The sequence below is a fragment of the Echinococcus granulosus genome (genome assembly GCF_000524195.1).
Source record: "Echinococcus granulosus chromosome Unknown EG_S00018, whole genome shotgun sequence".
Classification (NCBI taxonomy): Eukaryota; Metazoa; Platyhelminthes; class Cestoda; order Cyclophyllidea; family Taeniidae; genus Echinococcus; species Echinococcus granulosus.
Genome location: NW_020170398.1, coordinates 511,179 through 532,776, shown reverse-complemented (window position 1 = coordinate 532,776; position 21,598 = coordinate 511,179). Strand labels below are relative to the sequence as shown.

Here is a 21,598-nt window from a genome sequence, read left to right as displayed (position 1 = left end):
ATAAAGAGCTGACGGCCTTTTGTCCTTCTTGCATTGCTTTCAAAATGTTAAATTTTAATCCTAATCCCCTATTGCAATTTGTGACAAAACTTTTTACATTGATATTAACTTACTGTATTAAATAAATAAAATATTCTTAGCTGCTCGTTTAAAGGTAAATCTCTGCTTCATTACTCCTTTATCTCGTTAAGTTACATTGTGGTGCTAATCTTACATGATAGGATGATTCTGACTATAGTTACACCCCGTGAATCATACTTTCCTTAAGCCAGTGCTTTGTGTTTCTTTTTCATTCTTTATCATTTTTCTAAATATGCTTCGTTTAACCGGTAAAAGTATGGTGTTTAAAATGCTTTCGTCCTTGTGCCGCATTTAGCGCGTTGGGTGTTTCTCGGCATGTCCGTGAGGCTAAAATCTGGGTAGTGAGAGTTACTGTTTTTCATTGTCTTAGTTTCCAGTTGAAGTCACGCTTCAGTCCTTATTTTTCTGACCCAAATCCCATATTTGTAAGTTCAGTCCTTGTTTCATCTTTTGAGCTCTGTGACGATGGTGTCATGCTTTGTGGCCGGGATGAAGATGCCCGAATCAGATTATTCACCAGTCATCTTGGAAGAAATGAATTTGGGGATTGCGATGGATTAAATGACGAAATCACTGCCTATGTGGCTAATCCTAACGATAATGTAGTCTCCTCTCTTAATGTACACTTTTAGACTGTATTTCTTGCTACAAAAAGTCTATTCTTGGCTCGATACGATAGATGTGAGCACAAAGTGTTATCGCGATGGAATGTATGTGCCATTTGACATATTTATTGTGTCAGTCTTCCCACTCCAGAACTATTGGAGTAATAGCTTTGAACGCGACCGCCACTCGACTTGCAACTGGTTCCAATGATTGTTCCATCCGTATTTGGCATATTGGTAATTGCGAGGGATTTGTAGCGAGCTGCAGGTGTCACACTTCCAAAATTACGTATGTTTTCATCATGTAGTTTATGGGATTTATGTCTTGAATGCCATTGATGGTATTCGACTGTAATTTAGCTTGCTTCGTTTTCATCCGACCGAACCATTATTAATGTCTTGTTCACTTGGTGAAGTTGATGTGGTTGTTTGGAACACAGAGACAGGGGCGAAGGTGGCTACCTTGCAAGGACATCAGGGAAACGTTACTGATATTGCATTTTCGCCATTGGATGAACAATTTACGACGTATCTCCCTTCTCGATCTTTCTTATAACGGCATACTTTTAGGTGTGGCCACGACAAGGTGATTATTGTTTGGTCTACTAAAACCATGAAACGTGTCAAAGTCATACCCGCATTTGAGGTGGGTCATTACGTCACACCTAACCTTCCACTAGAGTCTTCAAGCCATGGTCTATCTCCCAGTTGGCTCGTTAAGGGACCGCATCTCTTCAAATGCAAATGAAGGTAAAAGTTATCTCATTACTGGTGGTCAGTGGGGTATCATGCGTTTGTGGTGCACGTGGACCTCCCGCTGCGTTTTGGAAGTCCGTGGACCCACTAGCCACTCGTCTGATTCAGCTGCTGCAAGTAATCTAGACTTTGGTCTCCATTCTGTGTCGCATCTTTCACTTTTTCATGTCTCTGCCTTTCCGGACAACCCTTACATCCTTGTGCTTTCTCGAAGGAGCAGCCACGTTGAATTTTACAATGCGGAGACATTGAAGCTTTTTTATGAAGTTAGTAGCTCTTTTTTCTTGTTTAGTTTACTGAAAGTTTCGACTCTACTATGCTGGCGTTCCTTCAGTTTATTGGGGAAATAGGATCAGTGGATCAACTATGTCTAATGGGTGCCGCAAGGAATCGTCTAGTCCTGACAGACGTCTCCCCGAACCTTAAACTCTTCTCCAATCCACCCAGCTCCACTTCTTCAAGTGGTTCCTGGTCGTGTCAGTTAGTGCAAAGCCCACACACGGGTGTGATCGGGGACATGGCTGTCTCAAGTTGTGGTTTATGGCTCCTCACTGGAGGCCATGACCAAACGCTTTGTCTGTGGCAGCTCGTTGAACCAGAGGAGTCGGCAGGAAGGCTACGGCTCCTATCGAAGGCGTGCACCAAAGAAGCTCATGATGCCCACATCTCTGCTGTCTGTTTTGCTAGGTCTGTTAGTCTGCTTTTTATCTTTGGTATTATTACGACCCGGCCACTTTTCTATTCCACTGATCCTTCCTATTTGTGGTTCGCATACTAGTGTCTCATTTGTTATTCGATGCATACTATAGTTTGTTTGACGCGCTTAAAAAAACTATCATTAGGCAAAACTTCAATGGGTTTATTCTCGTAACAACTTTCAGTATTATTTGAAACGCCATAATTTACCCAAAAATTACGAATTTTAGTTCAGCCTCTATCGTCCCCAGTCTCCTTTTAAGTGTTGCTAAATTATACAGGAAAGTACGTTCTACGAAATCCAATGAGTACGCGTTGTTAGATACCCACTTTTAAAAATTGTCAAATCACTACTACTATTTCTTAGGCTGTAAAAAGTGCTGCTTATAAACTAACCCTTCTGCTGTGAATCTAGGCAAATTTGTCGTCCCTATTAGTATGAGCGACTGCTACTTTTTCGTGCACAGAGATTCTTCAGCGGTGTTTTCAGCCTCCACAGATGGTGTTCTCAAAACCTGGGAGCTTAATCTGGGGGTTGTTGATAAGCCAGACGAAAAAACCAATGTGTTCGAGGAGGGTCGTTCAGTTCGAAATGCACATGATGGAGCTATCAACTGCGTTCATGTCTCCAGCAATGGGCGATTCTTGGCTACCGGCTCTCGAGATAAAACTGCCAAGGTGTGCGTCACTACAGGCTTTTAAACCCCTTCCTTTGATGGTTACTGAATTGGTTTTTATTAATACTTCATTTAGATATGGTCTTTGGACCTTTTGCTCGCCGGGAAAGATATGCAACCGAAATTGATTGGTTCACTGATTGGCCACAGACGAGGTGTCTGGTCTGTCCGTTTCTCTGATCACGAACGAGTATGCTCGTGTTAAATTCTTTCTCGCCTCTGCATGTTTTTTTTTTATAATTTCTGTTTCTGACTAGGTTCTTCTCACGGCTTCTGGTGACAAGGATCTGCGTCTATGGAATCTCAAAGATATGACCTGCATCCATGTGGGTTGTGCCTAAACGCATCCCATTGATGTTAAAAGCAGTATTAGGTAAAAGTGTACGCTTTTTCTTTTGCTTAGACCTTCGAGGGCCACGAAGAGCCTGTCTACCGCGCTGAATTTATCTCAAAGGGTCGGCAGATTCTTTCCTGGTAGGCTTTACATTTCAATAACTTCCTGATAAAGAGACGAGGTTTTGAGCGACGTTACGGATTATTAGCAGTTGGAAAATGAAGTAATAGTGCTCACCAAGAAGTCGTTTGAGCAATTCTTAAATGTTTTCTTTTTGGGGCAAGCAAAAGACAACGCATTAGCTTCTGACTACCTTCTAGTGACCAAAGAGGCCTTGTACGATTGTGGAATCTTTCCAAGAAGAATAATACTTCTGCCGTCTCGTATGACAAAATTTCGCCAAATGTGGTGGAAGCACATCAAGGACGCATTTGGACGATCGCCGTCTGTCCGGACAATGGTGGCTTCTATACGGGTGGTGAGGATGCCACTATTTGTTTCTTCGAAGTTAGTGTCGTTGAATCCACTATCAATGAAAATAGCGGTCGTATGGTGCGAGGTATTAATGCTGCTTCTTTTGTAGGACAAAAGTGAAGATAGTGCTCGGGAAAGTGCTGCGACTGTTGAGGAATTCATTAGAACGTGAGCAGCCTACTTTGGTTGCACAAGTTTCCTGATGAGCAGTTTGTTCTATTATGCTGGTTTTTCTTCCTAGGCATCAAGAATTGGAAAATCTGCTCAAGAGTAAGAAGCATAGGAGAGCTTTGCGTCTTGCTGTGAAACTGGACAAGCCTCAACGAACCTTCGAAATTCTGCAGGGTATGTTTTGTTCATTATGCCTTTTGAATCCTTGAAATTCTTATGACAATGTCTTCACTTCATTTTTTCATTCTACTTCATTCATTTTTCATTTGATTCAGTTCTTCAAATCAATTTATTCGTCTCGATTGTTGTGGGGCATTTTAAATGACACAACTTCGCTATTACCATAAAGTTTGGGGTCTATTCACTGCATCTGCTACAGCTGCATTCAGCTCATCGTCATAAACTCGATTTAGAGTTCATAACTTCCTAGGCTAAAATCACTAGAAGAAAACCTTTCATGTTAGTAATCGACGTCTATTGGCCACATCCTCATTATCCCAACACTTCATAGATGTTTCGAGCTTCTGAAAAGGAAATTTAAGAGGAATCTGTGGTTTAGCGTAAGCGTTTTAGTCATATGCCCCTGAAGTAGTCGTGGTGTCTCCTCTGTTGTTCAACTAAATCATATCCTTTCTTCAACTTAGAGCTCAGGTAAGGGGAAATTTCAAGATGTTGAAACTGCTTATTTTCCATTTCATTTAATTGCAATATTTATATTACTTGGCGTATACAGAAAGTGTTGTCACAGGGGGGTTTCTCATCATGACTAAACCATCTTAGGATAGCCTGTCTGCTTTGGCTCCTACGCACGTGTACTTTTTTAAATACAAACGTGCCTAACGTCCCCCGTTTTTACAGTTATATGACGTGTTATGTTTTGGCCGGTGCTCGGAATGAGGTGTTCGATGCGCCGGATGTTTACACAAGTGACTGCCGCGCTGTGAGCAACTGAGCTCACCAGCGATAGATGTACGATCGTTTTTGAAATGTCTTCATAAGCATCCGATCCCTTCTGTAGGTGTAAGTAGATATCCACGGAATCGGATTCTGGGGCTTGGTTTAAATGAAACTTCATTTATCAATACACACTGTTGTATGCACTTCCAATATGGCAGTTACAGCCACAGCATTTGCGGTGATTGTCAGTGTACCATTGCGTTAACATTGTTTTGTATACCCGTAAAATCGGAGGTTCTAGTTTGACCCGAATTGCTTGAATAGAGTGCTCATTATGTCTTTGAAGCTGAAACCTCTATAGTTTTTATTAAGGCCTTGTTTCGCTAGTCACGCATCACTAAATGAGTTGCTTGATGTCAAGGAAAGGGAACTTCAAATGCCCTCTCCTTCATTTGGTTTTAGGAGCTAAGATTCATTGGTGTCGAACCAACCGTGTTCACCGAGTACTATGCATTTATCGTACCTTTCAAATGTTATTTGTAGACGTAAGGCATAAAAAGAATGAAAAATTCAACTGCTCTTTTTTCATTGCCTAAATATTTGAGCAGAATTATGCTTCTGTTAATCGCTTTCCCTCGTTTAATAAAAATTAATGCTACGTTGTTAACCTCGATGTGTAGCTCGGGAAGCTTTTTTTGTTGTTCACCAAAAAACCGAACAAATCTTTTCCCATTTTCAGAAATTCTTTTTACGGAGGGTTTCATCACAGTAGACGTTGGTAAAGGCAGCAGTCTGAGGCCTTTTGAACGCGCGCTCTTCAGTCTGGTGCCGAAACCATCTGCTCCAGGTGAGGCACCCTCGGAGGAGATGGCACAGCGTCTACTGAAGTATGCTGTGCACTGGAACACTCGGGCGCGCACATGTCTGGTGGCTCAACGTGTACTCAATTGGGTTGTTTCCAATTGGGCACCCGAACGACTGCTTAGGTGGCCAGGTATTGGTCATGCTGTTGCTGCTTTCATCCCCTATACTGGTGAGTTACTCACGCGTTTCTTTTTTGTGGAATGCTTTGAAATTGCTCATAGAATGCAAAGCTGGTGGGTTGCTCTCATTGTTCGCCCTTTATTCGGGTATTTTAAGGCATATTTGCAGGCCGCTGTGTCACTACTAGCGCACTAGCTGTGAGCTGCAAATGGAAGATGTCTTCGAACTGATGTGACAATGCCATTTGAGAGTTGTTGACATTTAGAAATTCCGCCTTCCGGTCACTTTGAAAAGCAGGCATGTTTGGCAACTATGGCATCTTCACATTCTAGCTTCTGGGTGGTTTGCTTTTTCATCAGGCGGATCTGAGAAATCACGAGACTTAGCCAGAGTTCCATCCGCCTATAGAGTTATTAATCCATCCACCCAATTTGGCTTTGAAGAGAAAGCAAGCTGTCGCATTCTGTTGATTGTGATGCTTTTCGAACCAGCCATGGACGGGAATGCTTTATCCTAAATTGCAAGTGTGGATGAAGCTATCGCTTTACCAACTCCTTATTTCCTTTTCCGGATTGCGCCGGTAAATTTTCTCTTCATATTTTTTAAAATCTGTGGTTTGAGTTCTGCGTTTTAGTTTTGTGGGAAGTGATCATTATGTGGGCAGTCAAATATGAGTGATTTGCGCCAGGGTAACTGTTTTTAAATTCGTTAGTCACTTTCTCATTCCTTCTTTCGCCCATTTTAAGAATGCAATATTAGTTTATTCTGTAGTTGCTCGTACAAAAGTTAAACAAATACGTTGGGATTGTAAGGTTTAATCCATAGGATCGTATTCAAGACGTATCAAAGGTGTTTTACAAAGCCTTAGTTCTCCTTCAAGATGCTTTATTATAAACGTCCAGGAAGGCTGGGAACCTATGGGCCTAGGTGATATGAGCAGAGCGGGCTTTGAGCACATCGAAAAATACCTGTTGGCGGCACTCACAACTCATCAAACAGTTCTAGTAGACCCGCAAGCTAACCAAACCGAAATTCGTCATGTTCGTTTATTGTGTTTCACTTCTACCTTTGTTTTTTTTCGAAAAAATTTGTTTCAAAGGTTAAGCGAACTAAATTCTTTGAGTCATTAATAGGAATCTCTTTAAAATGTTTCCATTAAAGTCGGCAAAATTCTTTTTCAAATGGTGGCAGGTTCTTCGTTCTCGTTTTTTGGAGCGATATCATACAGTACAAATTCCTGTCGATCACCTTATCTCCCCTGTGAATTGTGATTCCCTATTCAAAACGCCTTTCTGAAGTTTTATATCCTTCCAATGACATTAGTGTGGTGCTATTTTCTTTTTTAAATAAAACTTACTTCTTTGAATTGTTTCATAGTAAACTGAGAGCTTTATGTGAGTATCCTAGGTCTGTTGTCCGCACGTCAGTTTGGTTTTTCATTTGAGGAAGTATTTACCATTCAGCGCGCTTCGAATGATACCTGTACTGTATATGGTGCCTAGTTTGTGTTTAATTGTCGTTTAAAATTCCTTTACAGCTCGGCACTATCAACGTCTTGGCCGTCTGGAAGAGCAGATGGCCGTCATGGATTATCTTTTTGATACTTCTTGTCATAGCCGAATTACAGAGGGTAACAAGTCCCTAGAAAATGGGCTCCAATTGCCGTCTGAACAGTCGGTGGGTGTGACGTGAGTTTGACGTTGATGTAGTTTTCAAGCCATGAGTATCACAGATCACTTGAAACCTACCACTCATAGTTGTTTGCTGCTTCTGCACGTTCATTCTCTTGATGCGTCGTTGTTAAGCATTTGAGGTCAATGTCATTGCTTCACCCATACGTCTATTCTCTTTAATTGGTTTTGTTGTTTAGTGGATCATAGTCCTGCGTTGGTTGCAAAATTGAAAGTTTATCCGTTTGTTTACTGTTTGAATGGTCAATCGTATTTGTTTATTCCCTATTCCTTGCTGTTTACCTTGCTCAGTCACTTTTTGTCTCATTTGTAGAATGGAACTGGATGATTTGGAATCATCTGCATGAAAATGTATGCCTATGCTAAATAAAGCAGTAAATTTATGAAACTTTATTTAGTCCTAGACTATTCGAGTTTTTGCTGTCTCTTTTGTGTGAGTGATCCAATCAAAAGGTTTCTAATGTCTCTACCGAGAGGACAGAGTAAGCGGATTGTTGACCTGCCAAAAGATGTAGTGCATTCGTCGATACAACGCGCTAAACGACTTGTTGAAAGTTGTAAGAACCTTGAAAATACATGCGTCTGTTCAGAGAGCGCCTCAGTCTATCAGCGCAAAATTTTGTCTCTTATCGTATTTCAAAGCCTTTAGGTCATAACGTGTCATTTAAGACTGGATTGTGCGAGTTGAGCTTGTCTAAAAGTTGAGTTTAGATTTGCTCTATAGTTGAAGCAATTTTACTGCAAAGCATCTGGAGGAGGTGAAGCATGTGGCAGCAGAAGGTAACTCTTAGAAATGCCTTAAATATTCTAATCTTGGTGACAAGCCACTCAAAGGTAGATACATCACGTTCAGGAGGACTCCATTCTCTGCAATATAAGATTATGCGGCTATATCGGTACTTTAGAGATTGGCGATTCAGTGTATGCAAACTTTCAGTCATGTTCAGCATGAAGACAAAATTGTCTACACTTATACCAACTGGGAGAGGGTCGTGGAAATTGATGAGTCCCCACAGCAATAGTAATATTTTCACTGCCTTCACCCTGTAAAGCCACTGTGTTTTCGGTTTTGTGACTATTGAATGCGCCATTGTTTTTACCCAAATGACCTGTTCACTACTGCACACCTCTGAAAAAGCACTTTAGACACAAAGCCACCGCCGTTTCCCGTATAGTGATCCAGACGCGATTGTTAACTTATTGGAGAGCAACCAATCGCAGCTAAGATCAACCTACTCGAAGCAGCTCGAAAGAATAATTTCTTATGAAACAGCCAAGACTGGTTAATAGAAGGGGAAGTACTATTCTTCTCCTCGCAGAAATCCCCGCTACCCAGAATTGATCTGTGAAAAGATTTATTTATAGTTGCGAATTTACAATGACCGTTTGGAGGTGAGGTCACTACTAGTTCTATAATGTGGTTTGAACAACAATGGACTCTTGTTTGTTTTTCAAAAAAGTGCTAAATTTAATTCGACGGCTTTTGCAATCGGTGCTAAATTGTGGGTGGCCGCTCAGGGGGAGAGTCATGTATGATAGGGCCTTTAAGACACGTATGAATGAGTAAAGGAAACTTTTAGGTGATTTAGTATTTGTTGGAGCGTTTGAGTTTTTCGGTTGACATCACCAGAGGCCAATATTCAGTACCTAGTCAATGACGGCATTACGTCTCTTCCCATTCTAAATGTAGCTTTTGATCGCAGGATTCACATATTCACAGTAATCAACAAAACTTTGTGGATGGAAAATCCAGGATTTTGAGCGAGGCTTAAGTAGAAATATCATTAATAGAAAAATATTAGGTATGAGGGACTTAAAGTTTAAAATTGAAGCTCAGTAACAGCGCCTGTACAAGGATGACGCTACCGGCAACGCCTCCTACACCGCCCTCATGGGCTGGTTAAAGTGGGAAGATTGTCACGCCAGAAGGAGAAGTCAGAGTACTCCACGCTGCCTGACAATATCTGTTGGTCAGATGGGAACACCAAATCAGTCATCTCGCAGAGGGCAGTGTAGCCAGTGGGCAGTTTAATACCGGTGGGTGTCTCGATAACCCCTTCAGGATTCACGATAAATATATGTGAATCGGGAATCCCGATTGCTCGATAGGTCTCCACGTCGCTAGTGCGGTTTCCAAAACCCGCAAAGAATGGACAAGGCGCCTTGGGATTCTGGTGACGGAAGAGCTCACCTAGTCGCTTCAGATTGGAGATTTTCAGGACTTGGGGACGTTTCTGTATAATCTCCCTGCAAAAGGAAAAGATAGACGCAATTAAAGTGACTTGTCTTCAGTTTTTGCTTATTTCCAATCAGCCTCCACAATTCAGGAGCGGACAGGCGATTGCACTAGGTTTCTGGGTCGTCTGATTATTAACACGCCTAGTCATGACGCCAAAGTTGGTGGCTTGTCGTTAAGTTTTTACAGCGACCTGAATGCAGACCGCCTGCAAGACATGGATGTAGTGAAGTTGAAGGTTTTAATCGGGTATTTTTCAGATGTTAACTTAGTAGACAAATCTTTATGTGCTTAATTTATCAGTCTTCGGGGACAAGAATACCTTTATCAAGACTAACTACACTTAGAATGGCATCTTGAGCGAAGAATAATTCAACTAAAGTGATAATAAGAAGGCTCCTGTTTCGACATAGCCACTGCTAGAAGGACTCTTGGAATTAATGTATCTGATCTTTTACAGATAAATAATGCAAGCATTGCAAGAATTTTGGGTTCGCTCAAACTTTCTTACTATTTTTCCCGTAATTAAAAAAGCAGGAAAAGAACTGCAATGCAATTTACCACCAATTATCTGTATATCATGGGGGCGGCCTATAAAGACTGGCAATTTAAGCGGTGTTGTTGTTACAAAGAATGTGAGAATGTAGATGGTATCACCAAATAACAACACAAAAATGCATACTTTTCGTCGTCTGAAAGACTGATTGTTCATCAACCATCTTGCAATGACGTGCCAATAATCTGGGATGGTGCCTGTGGCGTCACCAGTAAGGTCTCACCATTGAGTACGACAACTTACTCCCACTAGCTTTAACGCACGACAGGAATGCGATGCGTAGTCAGACAGCAAGAACAATTCAGCTAGAGAGCCCGCGTTTATTCTTGTTTTTCATGACTCTTGTGCCATGGTTGTTAACTTAGCCTTCTGAGTGATTCACTTTTGCAGGACAATTTTGGTGTCAATCAGTAATTGGAAAAAAACAAAAATATGTGAAAAAGGGAACAGTGCCACGCTACAATTACTGCTAGAGAAATTGTAGTAGAATAAGGAGTTACGATTGACATCAAGCAAACATACATTTGGATGGTGGTGATCAGTGAATTTGGAGATAGAATGATAGGCCCAGCGGGCAGTTTCTCATTGTCCTGTTCCAATCCCTCAAGAAAGTTTCTTGTAGGATTCGCTTGACCTATGGATCGTGCAGAAAGGTACATCAGACGATATCCATTCTCAGATATCTTCTTGTAGAGTTGAATCACCCCTGGATGTGTCCACTCCAAACCCACCCAATGCAGGACGTGACCTAACAGGTCAGACCTTCAGCAGTAGTAATCAAGGGTGACAGTCTAGAATGCTTTTTGTCACAATGTGGTTTGATGGATAAACTTGCCTACGTACTTAGTAATAGTACCGTCAATGTCGGAGATGACAACTTTGTCAGTGGAGTTCCACACGTATATAAGGCAATAGCAAGTGCATGTGCCCTGGTATTTGTTGATTGTAGTGAATACTGCCTCGTTGGTTCCGTCGCTAAGGCCCAATCTTTTCTACAGTTCAGAAAAGTGCATTAATTGAAAAGCGTTTGGTGCTATCGCCAGTGATAATGTCACTTTGAATCCTAGTTGTAATTGGCGTTTATGTCGGAGAAGGATAAGGATTAGGTGTTTAAGGAGAGGCTAATAAATGCCAGTATCGAAAAAGACAAACATTTAAACTAAAAAAAACCTAATGGTGAATAAGGCTTACAATAGCCTCGGATGAAAGCTTAAAGGCTCGAGTATTGTACGCCTGTCCCCATTGACAATGGAGACGCCAATTGAAACGATCATCTAAGCGACCTTCCTCCTCCTCATAGTTTTTCGGTGAATGGCCATCAGAAAAGTAGGCCAATTCATTGGAACTTGGAGATTGTGGAGGCGTTGCTGGTAAAGACGAAGGGTGATTGCCTCTAGGGGTCAACAAAAACAAAAAAATATAGTGCCTGCTTTTGCAGTTTTTTGCAAAAACAACATGCTAGTGGCATGAAATTGCGCGTAACACCTAAGAAAATTACAGCTACTCTGTACGTTTATAACTCGATTACTCCCAGCCTCATGTCCTGAGCGGCCGTCAGGAGAAACTCGGGTGCCACACCGGTAGTAGTGTAGCAAGATTAGCCTAACACCTTATTCCTAGCTGATACCTCCATAAAGCATTGCATTTAATTATGTGATTTGGTTGCCGTGCAAAAAGTATACAAAGACGCGATTTGTCATGCATGGCTGGATCAAAGGAATTACAGTGGAGGAAATGTAAACCCAAAGTCAAACAACCTTTACCTTACGGGTTCTGTATCATGACCAGTGTGACGGGGGCAGAATTAAATGAGTTGAAAACATTCGTAAAAGAGTCGTTTAAAATGCAAATACGAAAGGGTAAACAATGAGTACAATTAAAAAACACGACATTTACCTGAATTGCAAAAAGCCAAGAACAATCAAGATGGACATATGGAATGAAATCAGTACATAGGTTTGAGGCAATACATTGCATCGTGTAATACATTAAGTAGTACCAATTTTGGGCAAATACTCTCACGAAATAGATCAGCGTATGTAGTATGCTCGCAGCTAAGCTCACCGAAGTTTTTGATATGGACCACATTAGGTGGACTTAGAAGCATTGCCGACGGTGCTTTAATTTCAAGTGAATGGATCTGTGATGGTCAACACGAAAACGTAATTAGCGGCACTTGTTACTAATAAACTAATGTATTAAACAAGACTTGTCAATCTTCTTCCAATTAGGCTTTACGCTGTTCATATGATCGCTACACGGTAGATTTGAACTGACGGCATTTCAAGTAAACGCGAGTTTTAAATCCTTGTATCAATATTCATTTCATTGTGCCGAAGTAACGCTCTTCTAATAAGATGTCGGCGTTTTCAATGAGCTCGATCATACCTTTCAAAAGTGTTACAAAACTTACGCTAAAATTTTCACCGAATAACATCCAAAACTTCCGACGGGTTAATTTAAATTGAGTACTGGACAGTTCACCAGTAAAGCGAAAGTTGTGATGTAAAATGCCATGGTGAGTATGTTGCATTCACACTTAAATCAAAAATTCAAAAAGAAAACAAGACACTTCCATTAGTCTACTAATACACGACTTTGTAAAAACAAACTTTGCACATGTTGGCCCAACTCCACCAAGAGCATCACAGTACCGGAAGGCTAAATTTACCCAAAGCTGACCCGGAGATCCTCGTGTGGGTCATCCTCATCCTCATGCGATGATGACTTGAATGGATCAAATGAGCAAGGCTTTAAAACAGCCTCGGAGCTCTCCGATTGATCCAGTTCAAATTGTGTTCCCTCTTGCTCTTTATCCTCCGACAGCGAGGGTAGAGAACTGGGAAGCAAAACGAAGGCCGGGTTTTCTCGATCCACTTCCATCAATTTTGATTGCAACGCCTCAAAGTACTGTAAAATAGAATCACCTGAGAGTGGATAGGTGTGGTGAGGTATGGATCATGTGATGTAAAGTAGTTCATGTGTAAGTTTAAAGTCTTTTTGTTGAGATTACAAATACGATTTACTGTAAAAGGCTAAATTTGTCACTAATGCGATTGGTAGTTTAGGTTTTCTGGATCGCCTCTAAGTCGCTGGGTTAAACACCATATTACATTTACCTTTCAAAGTTTGAAACGCAGCGTATCCTAAAGCCTAGAGGTTGGCACAATGAAATGAGAGACTTTTGCAAAAAGTAACATTGCTGCCATTTAAAAGGTTGAATTTCTTCTCTTAGGCAGACAAAAAACGGTGATAAAACGAAGGAGAAAAAGTGCCTTATTAGTATGTAGGTTTTTTATCGAGACATCCATGCACTAATAAATTTGTAAACAAAGGATGGACATTTAAAAAGTGGATAATAGATGCTACCGAGGGTAGAGGATTGCCAAGGTTGCGTAAGAAGCGAAGTTTTATGTTAGCCGTTCTCCAGGAGTACCACCTATTCTCCCAGTACACCCAGACACTGTCGTTGACTGATTGTGAATTTGGATCAGCAGCCTTACTTTGCTCATCAGTGAGTCGGTAGGTTTGAATTTTAACAGAGTGTTTGGCTATGTTGTCCTGATTCCACCAAAGCATGTTTGATTCGAATTCACTGCAACGGAGCACGAGGAGCAGAGTGAGTATATAAAAGGGTAAAAAATAGAGGACACTTAAAAATGACCCGAATAAATAACCATCAGTTAAGTACTTCATTTAATAAATAGGTATCCAAATGGGTCAAATCACGACTTAAAAGTTATTATTATTAAAAACAAAAAGGGTTTTTACTTTCATTGTCATGCAGTTGAGAAAGGGTCACAGGCAAGTGCGACCTTTACCTGCGCAAGAGCACAGGTTGGTCAGCGTGTTTGGTGAGCTGATTGAATCACTACGATTAATGCAAATTACTATTCATGGAGGGTGTAGGAATTGGCTATTAGTGGCACCAATCAGTCATTAACGAAAAACTCAATGAACGAAAGATAATTTTAAGGTTACTCTACTTTGGTAAAAAAATTCCCTCTGCCTAGATTTCACGATTATACCTTCAAGGCACAAGTGCGGTAGTTTCATATTTTAAGTAGAAAAGTCCATTCGATCCCACTTCAATTTGAGTATTATTGAAGAAATATGAAAGACACGAAAATTCAAGGCATCTTACCAAAAGAGAGCCATTAACAGAATGGTGCCATACGAAATGCAGAGGACGTAGATACGCACTTGGAGCTCTTAATGAACTTTGGATTACAACAATACATCCAAACTGTTTGCATAGAAGGAAGATGGAGACACGAAAATCGCCAGTAGGAATAAACACATCCGTTAATTAGTGTGTGTATGTGTGAGAGAGAGAAAAACAGTGCCTTTGCTATCAAGATCCAATTGAAAGCATGAGGGGAAGAAGTTGGTCAACAGAAAAAGTGAAACTGAGGACTAGCTAGTCCGACGAATGGATGCGATCGCAAAACAATAACAGGTAACGCCCTACACACAGCATGTACTAACGACAAAATGATTTTACAGACATCAAGTGACAATTATGTGGCTGGCACATGTTTAAGAGTGTACGCCATCGTGTCAAATGCGCAGACAGGCACCATAAAAGTCTGATTAGAACAAAAAAGTGATCTCAACAGTGGAGCCATTTAACTATCACGAATTTGTTTACGTTGGTGCATGCAAAACTTCGGATATACCATTAAATGGGCTATCTGCTTTTCAAGTCACCAACCACAACAGGTAAGTTGAAACGATTGATGCTAAAGTTCTTTGGCTCGTCAAATGAAGATGAGTACTTTGGATCGGATTTTAGAATGAGGATAATATAAATCAACGGTTTTGCTCTGAATTGCTGATTAGCCTCGCAGCAGTGGATCAGAGAAATGGTGCCAATACTCGACCTTACGAATCCTAGAGTAGAAAGGACTAGGATGCCCCGTAGTTCACTTGACATCAAGGTCCAAAACAAAATGAATGTGAATGAAAAAGATAATTGGAAAATACTCACCTGAAGTCAGCGCTCTGAAGAAAGGATGAGACTGATTGAAGAAGATCCTGTTTGTCATCTGAGGTGGGGGAATTTGACTGAGGAGTTTTGCTTGCTTTATCCAAAGGTAAAGGAGAGCAGCACGTCTCAGAGTTTGGAGGACTCTTACCAGAGTGAAAATCTGTTTGAACAAAACAAATACAATGAGGCGTAAAGTGGGGCCAATTAAGAACCACTAATTGAAATAATGCCTTGCTATTATTTTTGCTTATTCCAAAGTCATAATTGGTTTAAAGAAGAATGCTGCCCCATGCTAGTGCAAATTACTCATTTGTTTGCTTGAACCTTGGAAGAACACAAGTTTCATCGTCAAATTCTCATTGGTTCCTTGGATAACTGGACTAAAGGATGCGGAGGGATGTTGCAATTCCTATCATTAATTCGTGAAGCATTAAAAGTAGTCAATAAGGTGTACTGCATTTTAAGCAAAAAAATTTGGCATGTTTATTTATTTTAGGTCTAACAAACTTGCCCAATTGGATTCCAGAATCAATGTTCGGAGAGCGTGGCCTTGATTCATCGTCCGGTGCATTCTGGTACTAAAGAAGTTAGTTAAAATTGCGAAAATATACTCAATCAGTCCCTCGATAACATTAACAGTTAGTAAATATTTCAAGCTTGTGAATTTGAAGAGCAAATATTCAGGAGGAAAAAAAATTACGTAAGACCGAACAAAATCCATGAGAACCCCTCGGATGACCTGGGCGCAAGTGCTAAATTTTCCGAGTCTTAACGCCTGAGCCCTAGCGTACTGATATACACTTAAACGTAAAGCTGTTGAAATCTCAAGTTGTAGGGGTCTCGTCAAACCATTTCCGCCTTTTTATTTTTGATTACTAAGCTGACGGTACGTCACTCGGTGATTCGTGTTTTCTGTGTGGGCCTAGCCTCCGAGCCTGACCAAAAAGGCTCGCGTCGCAGGTGTAACAGAGAGGGGCTTTTTGAACAAGAAGTTTACTAAAGATTGGTGCGGAAACTCACTGGATCATCAAAATACGCTTGACCAAACCTGTTCACACGCATGTGAAGATCCGTGCGTAGGACTCCATTGATCATTACTTCCACCTGTGGAAGAGGGGAAAATTCGGGTTATTCGTCTGTGGGCAACATTTCCCTGATGGATTTCACACGTATTTCAATAAATAAGTCTTAAGCACTGTGACTATTTTATAATCCCGCAAGTTTGTTTAGAATCTATGGTGTTAGGAACATTAATACATTTTTCTAAAAATTCGGTCCATTTAATACAAAACTACACGAGCCAACTTCATTACTTTATTTGTTTAAGCTACCATGTGAAGGGTGCATTTGTCAAAGTATTCAAATGAGTGGATCTGCCGAAAATATTATTAATGATACAATTTGTAACATCGGATATTTACGAGTGTGTCGACTTTCCAAATTCGCATCCGACAAAGTCTGATACGCAAAACATTATGCCTTGATTGGTATAAAGATGCTTTTCTCATAAAATAAAGGGCATTTTACGAAAGATATTAATAAGATGTATCTGAATTTGGTGTAAATTGAAAAACGTAGTCCTTTTTCGACCAAAGGGGACATGATAAAAGTCGCGCTTACCTCATCTGCGCACGGTCGAAAGACCCCAGTCTTTCCAAATTGTACATAAAAAGGCGAACTAACAAGTTCACCATTGGGGTATCTGACAACTATAACATCAATAGCTCCACTAAGGGTAGCGCTATTGATGTCACTATACATCCGTTTCGCTGACGAAAAAAATCGCTCAATGTACTGCATTTTCACGCCACTCCGAATCGCATAAACATATACACACATGCATACACACACATGCACACATGCAGAGAAAGAGACGGCTACAAATGCATTTAAATAGCAAGTCGTGACGGCAGTGATTGAAGGCAGCCACTAGGGTACGTGCTCCTCTCCCATTGGTGCGTTTACGACTAACTTCAAGGTCGTAGCAATGGTTATGGTGCGACTGTGGCCTTATAGGTCCGGGGGTTGGGTGCGTTGGTTCGCCTCACGTCAAAATGGGGAGAACGCTTGCATTACTACCGTCTCTTTTATTTGTTTTTTATTTTTTTGATTTTCCACAAAATGATATTTTGTGACTGCTGAAGTATATTCGATCGTCCTGCACCTGTCGCCATTTCTCGAGTTAATCAACTGGAGGTCGTGTGGAAGCGCAACTTCGTTAATTTTGCTCAGATTTGTAACTAATTTTTAGATCCCAGGGTTTAATTTTAACTTTGTGGGCTGACATTTGTTCTTCTATTACTATTTTTTGGTTTTCATAAAACGGTGAATAAATTGGGTAGTGATTATATCACTAAACTAGTACATTGGAGACAGTTTAAAAAGCGAATCAGGAAGTATCTGAGGGAGGCAAATTATTTTCGTTGGTGATTTAAGAAGTCGCGTTCTGATTACTTATATCACCAGATGGTGTAACATAAGATAAGCTAAATGATGATTGTAGCATCCGAGGCGTAGTTTCATCAGGAAAATAGGCAACTTTTTGCACTGAAGTAAAACAATACTTGTTTTTACTACTTAGTTAAGCAGTTTCATGACGTGTCCTCCAAATTCATGGCCTCGCTACTCATCTTCGGGTTAAAAATTAAACTCCTATTAAAGATATTCTTTACCATGGTTTTGGGAATATTTCCAGCGTAACGTTAGTGGCAGCGGTGGGCGAGTCTGGTCTAAATGAATAATCGCTATTTCGTTGGCTGCATCACACACAATTGAAAGTCAAAGAAAGAAGGTGTCTCTGGAAATGGCTGAATTTGTGGTGGCTATTGATACCCCAGTTAATGTTTTCCCACCTTTTCCGCTTAGCATAATTAAAGATACCTCCTTATAAAATGCCCGTGATTTAACTATGAACACGTTAAAGACATGTTACTTCCTCCCTTGGGGCTGCCATTTAGACAGGTGCCTCTACTGAAAGCCGCCAGGATACAGATTAGGGTTGCTATGGGACATCCTCCAGTTTTAGCACCAATTCTTGTATGAGATCCTCCTCTGTGCAGCTCACCCCTCAAATGTCGTCATACTCGAAAATCCCAACTAAAATTACAGCATTTACTATCATCGTACCATCTTCGTTTCCGTCTTGGGGTGTATCGCACCTCACTCTGCGAATTCCGGTTCCCAAAGTAGAAAAGTAACCATCAGGTGCTTTAGGGATAGCTGTTAAGAGAAAAACAGGGTTTGATGTTAAAGTGATAGATGAAATGGCAAACGACTTCAAAGCAAGCTACTTTTCAATGTTCCGAAATAACCACGAATCGTGCAATTTGTATTACCTCACTATTAAGTGTTGGAAATTCTGTTTCTGAACCTAATATTGCTAAGAGAAGCGTGTTTCTGGTCAGGGATCATCCGTTCAAGCTCTATGATACGTAGTTAATTTCTCAAATCTAGCACTGCGTATTCCAACAAGACGCTAGAAATCCTAGTAGGTACCGAAATGGTGCGGGAGATGCATCGTGGCACTACTCGACTGACCACATGACAATGGCAACACCCAATGAAATGGGAGCACAATCTGAATAGCTTATTCAGATTAACCCTTACTGCACCGAAGTAATCTTAAGCAGATAAATGGCATTAGTTCTAGTAACTTCAGCCTACTCGTATTTGTCATGGGTATTGCTCCTTTTCAAATCCATCGGCCTTGAGTTTTATTAAGGAAGTATTCTAATGATGCTGACTTGATGTAATACAAGACGCCCTGTTTCCGCAACATTAATTTTGCCTTTTTTAAAAAAGTCATAACTTTAGATGTCGTTATTATATCTGTGCTGCATTCACCGCATTTACGTGGGGTAAGGACATCTAAAATCTTAATAATTTGCCAGGTCAGAGTACTTAAAATAGCGAAGCGTAAGTTGTGTCAGCACTCTGACAGTCAGTCTTAACAGTCGATAAAATAAAGCAGGGAGTATTTTATATGATTGTAAGTACAAACTCTCATATTTGAAATCATTTTAAGCAGTTGTAAAGGACGAGTTTGGCTGTACTGCTGTTTGTTAATTAGTGCACAATGCCACTCTCCGAATGATCGCCAATCTAACTAGGATATTTTGCTCTCGTACGCCCCGTATGCTCCTTAAAACAACAAAACAATACATTTCCTGCATAAGCGCACTGTGATTCCAACAGAACAAATGCCAAGCTATAACAATAGCAATACCCTAAATTGTAAGAAAACCGCAAATCCCCCAGTTTTGCTCAATTCGGTTCCCACCTCGATGACATGATGAGTTCCTTCGAACATCGAAAAGAGTGCCCCGTTCAGAAGCACACAAACTGTGGCATATTCAGGGAAGACACAGACGTTGAAAGCAGTGATCAACCTGACTCGGGGCCGTTACGACAACACCCCAAATCAACACTTATCCCCGTTTTAAACATCTGATACACTTACAGATCAAACTAGCAACCGACCTGAACAGGAGGCTTCCAAGGTAAACACCGAAATTCCGTCAGAAAATAACCCACCACCGCAGCACTGAGTTTTTGCAGAACACTCTGACGGGTGAAGACGACTAAAGACCCGAGAACCAAAAACCAACCGTCACTCCGTAGAATCCCAAAAAACCCTCAAGGCAGTACTGTCAAATATGACAAATCAGAACGTCCGGGTCATACACGTCGCGATGTACGAATTAGGTTGTGATGAGATCCAAATTTTACCAGTGCAGAAGGAAAACCCCCATAAAACTGTGCGGCAGAAGCAATGTGTGACTTACCTCACCATTTTCGTCTGCATCTGAACAAACAGAACACAGAAAACGAGTAGATTTATTTATAATAAAGTTCCAAATTCATCCCATCCTTGATTTCGTAATCCGCCAATGTGACAGGATCCTTGTAAACGTTATACCACTTTTTGAGAATGATCCGATCCCACTTCGTTCCTGTTTGGGCGGCTATCAGCTTCTTCAAATCCGCAATGGTGTCAGTGGGGTTGCACTTTACCCGCACCTTCTTCCCCAGACGATCGTTTGCTGTTATCTCAATCATTCTAAAATGAATTAACTCAGTTGTGAAGACCATATTAAGCCTTCAATAAGCATTCGTAAAACACCCTGGAATGTAGAGACATGCCTCAACAAATTGGAATTCCATCACAAACAATTCAAGGGCGTAATACAAACAATCACAGACACGCACACACCAAAGACTGAACCAAGCCTCAATGGAACGGAATACATGCTGATAAACGTATGCTTCAATATATGTAAGGGGAACGTTATTGCGAGAGATCGGATCCTGCCAAATAGACCTGATAATCAAAAGATCACTCGGTATGCAAAGGCGCAAGAAAACAACAACAACCACAAATGGGCCTGAATAAAAACTCTGCTCCAACTTTAGGGAGGAGAGGGCGGTACCAGAGGTGTTTGCCTTTTGAAATTCTACAAGACAACTGTAAAATCAACAAAATACAGGTGGAAATAGGTACATATTGCCCGTCTTAATTGCATATTTTCGGCACGGATGATTCTACTTCCTGTACACTAGATGTAGCTCCTTTTAAGAGGTCAGCAAGAAATTTTTACACTTTTAATGACAAAAGTTTAGTCAGAACAAATCGAAACCTATGTAAAAATGACCCAGCTCACGCACGCCAATAAAACTACTCGAGCAGTAGACAGGCTAAGGGGTCACTGCATAACACGCAGAAAACAAGCTTAAATAGGCGACACAGCGGTAAAAGATCTAAACAAAGTGAACAATTTACCACCTGGTTCTTTGCAGCCACCCAAAATTTTGATATCAAAGTAGTAAAAAAATGCGCATAGTGTATTCATGATGCATATAATTTTTCACATTCTTAAAGAAGGCAAAACAAGAGCTGAAAGGGAAAGCGATAAATAACCTAAAAATTTCTCAGGAAATTGCACTGAATAGAGATTAAAAATGTAAAACGTATGCACCCGTAGAGTTCTACAAAGCAGCCCGGAAACTTGTAGAAATGATGAGCAATTCAAAGACTTGCTACTAACGCCCAAGAGAAGAATTAAAATGGAAAATAAAAAGCATAGAAGTTACTGCCTCCTCTTAATTAACTTTTTTATTCTAGCCAATTGTTAGAAGTGTTAGAGATTAACCTTTCTATAACGCTGCTACAAGACCCATGGGCTTAAATAGAAAAATGCATAGAAAAGTGCAATACGATGGTGGTTTATCCCTCGGTATTAGTGGAGCGCCACTTCTGCACTCCTAACTAGCGTTCTCGTACCTCGCTGGGTGTGCTGGCCTCTGGCCCACGGCAGCAGAGCAAACACCTTCCCTGGGCTGAATACATATTCTGCCCCAGTGTTGTGTCCTCTTTTGTCTTCAGGGAAGTCTCGGGATGCTACATTGGTAGCAGCGGAAAGCGAATCCTATCTTAAAAGACATGTATCCTAG

The 21,598-nt window shown here is 40.8% G+C and overlaps 3 protein-coding genes across 3 annotated transcripts; 1 reads left to right on the top strand and 2 right to left on the bottom strand. All coding sequences in view use genetic code 11, as the record gives it.

Moving 5' to 3' along the window:
- Positions 1-396: 396 nt before the first annotated feature.
- Positions 397-7,713, top strand: EGR_03467 (Transducin beta-like protein 3; the record flags this gene model as incomplete). Its single annotated transcript, XM_024492716.1, has 19 exons — positions 397-419; positions 452-506; positions 537-683; positions 714-791; positions 824-975; positions 1,047-1,214; positions 1,257-1,332; positions 1,367-1,708; positions 1,777-2,129; positions 2,606-2,816; positions 2,892-3,005; positions 3,073-3,141; positions 3,219-3,289; positions 3,470-3,656; positions 3,733-3,791; positions 3,865-3,968; positions 5,431-5,724; positions 7,213-7,363; positions 7,680-7,713. 19 exons carry the CDS (start codon positions 397-399, stop codon positions 7,711-7,713), a joined length of 2,688 nt encoding a protein of 895 aa, XP_024352849.1.
- Positions 7,714-9,255: 1,542 nt separating this feature from the next.
- Positions 9,256-16,948, bottom strand: EGR_03466 (Phosphatidate phosphatase LPIN3; the record flags this gene model as incomplete). Its single annotated transcript, XM_024492715.1, has 9 exons — positions 9,256-9,613; positions 10,681-10,920; positions 11,002-11,150; positions 11,350-11,551; positions 12,830-13,068; positions 13,528-13,753; positions 15,656-15,726; positions 16,169-16,252; positions 16,769-16,948. 9 exons carry the CDS (start codon positions 16,946-16,948, stop codon positions 9,256-9,258), a joined length of 1,749 nt encoding a protein of 582 aa, XP_024352848.1.
- Positions 16,949-19,984: 3,036 nt separating this feature from the next.
- EGR_03465 (Ubiquitin-like protein 5) lies at positions 19,985-20,997 on the bottom strand (the record flags this gene model as incomplete). The annotated part of the gene is made up of 3 exons (XM_024492714.1): positions 19,985-20,207; positions 20,827-20,905; positions 20,928-20,997. The coding sequence occupies 3 exons, from the start codon at positions 20,995-20,997 to the stop codon at positions 19,985-19,987; spliced, it is 372 nt and encodes a 123-aa protein (XP_024352847.1).
- Positions 20,998-21,598: the final 601 nt, after the last annotated feature.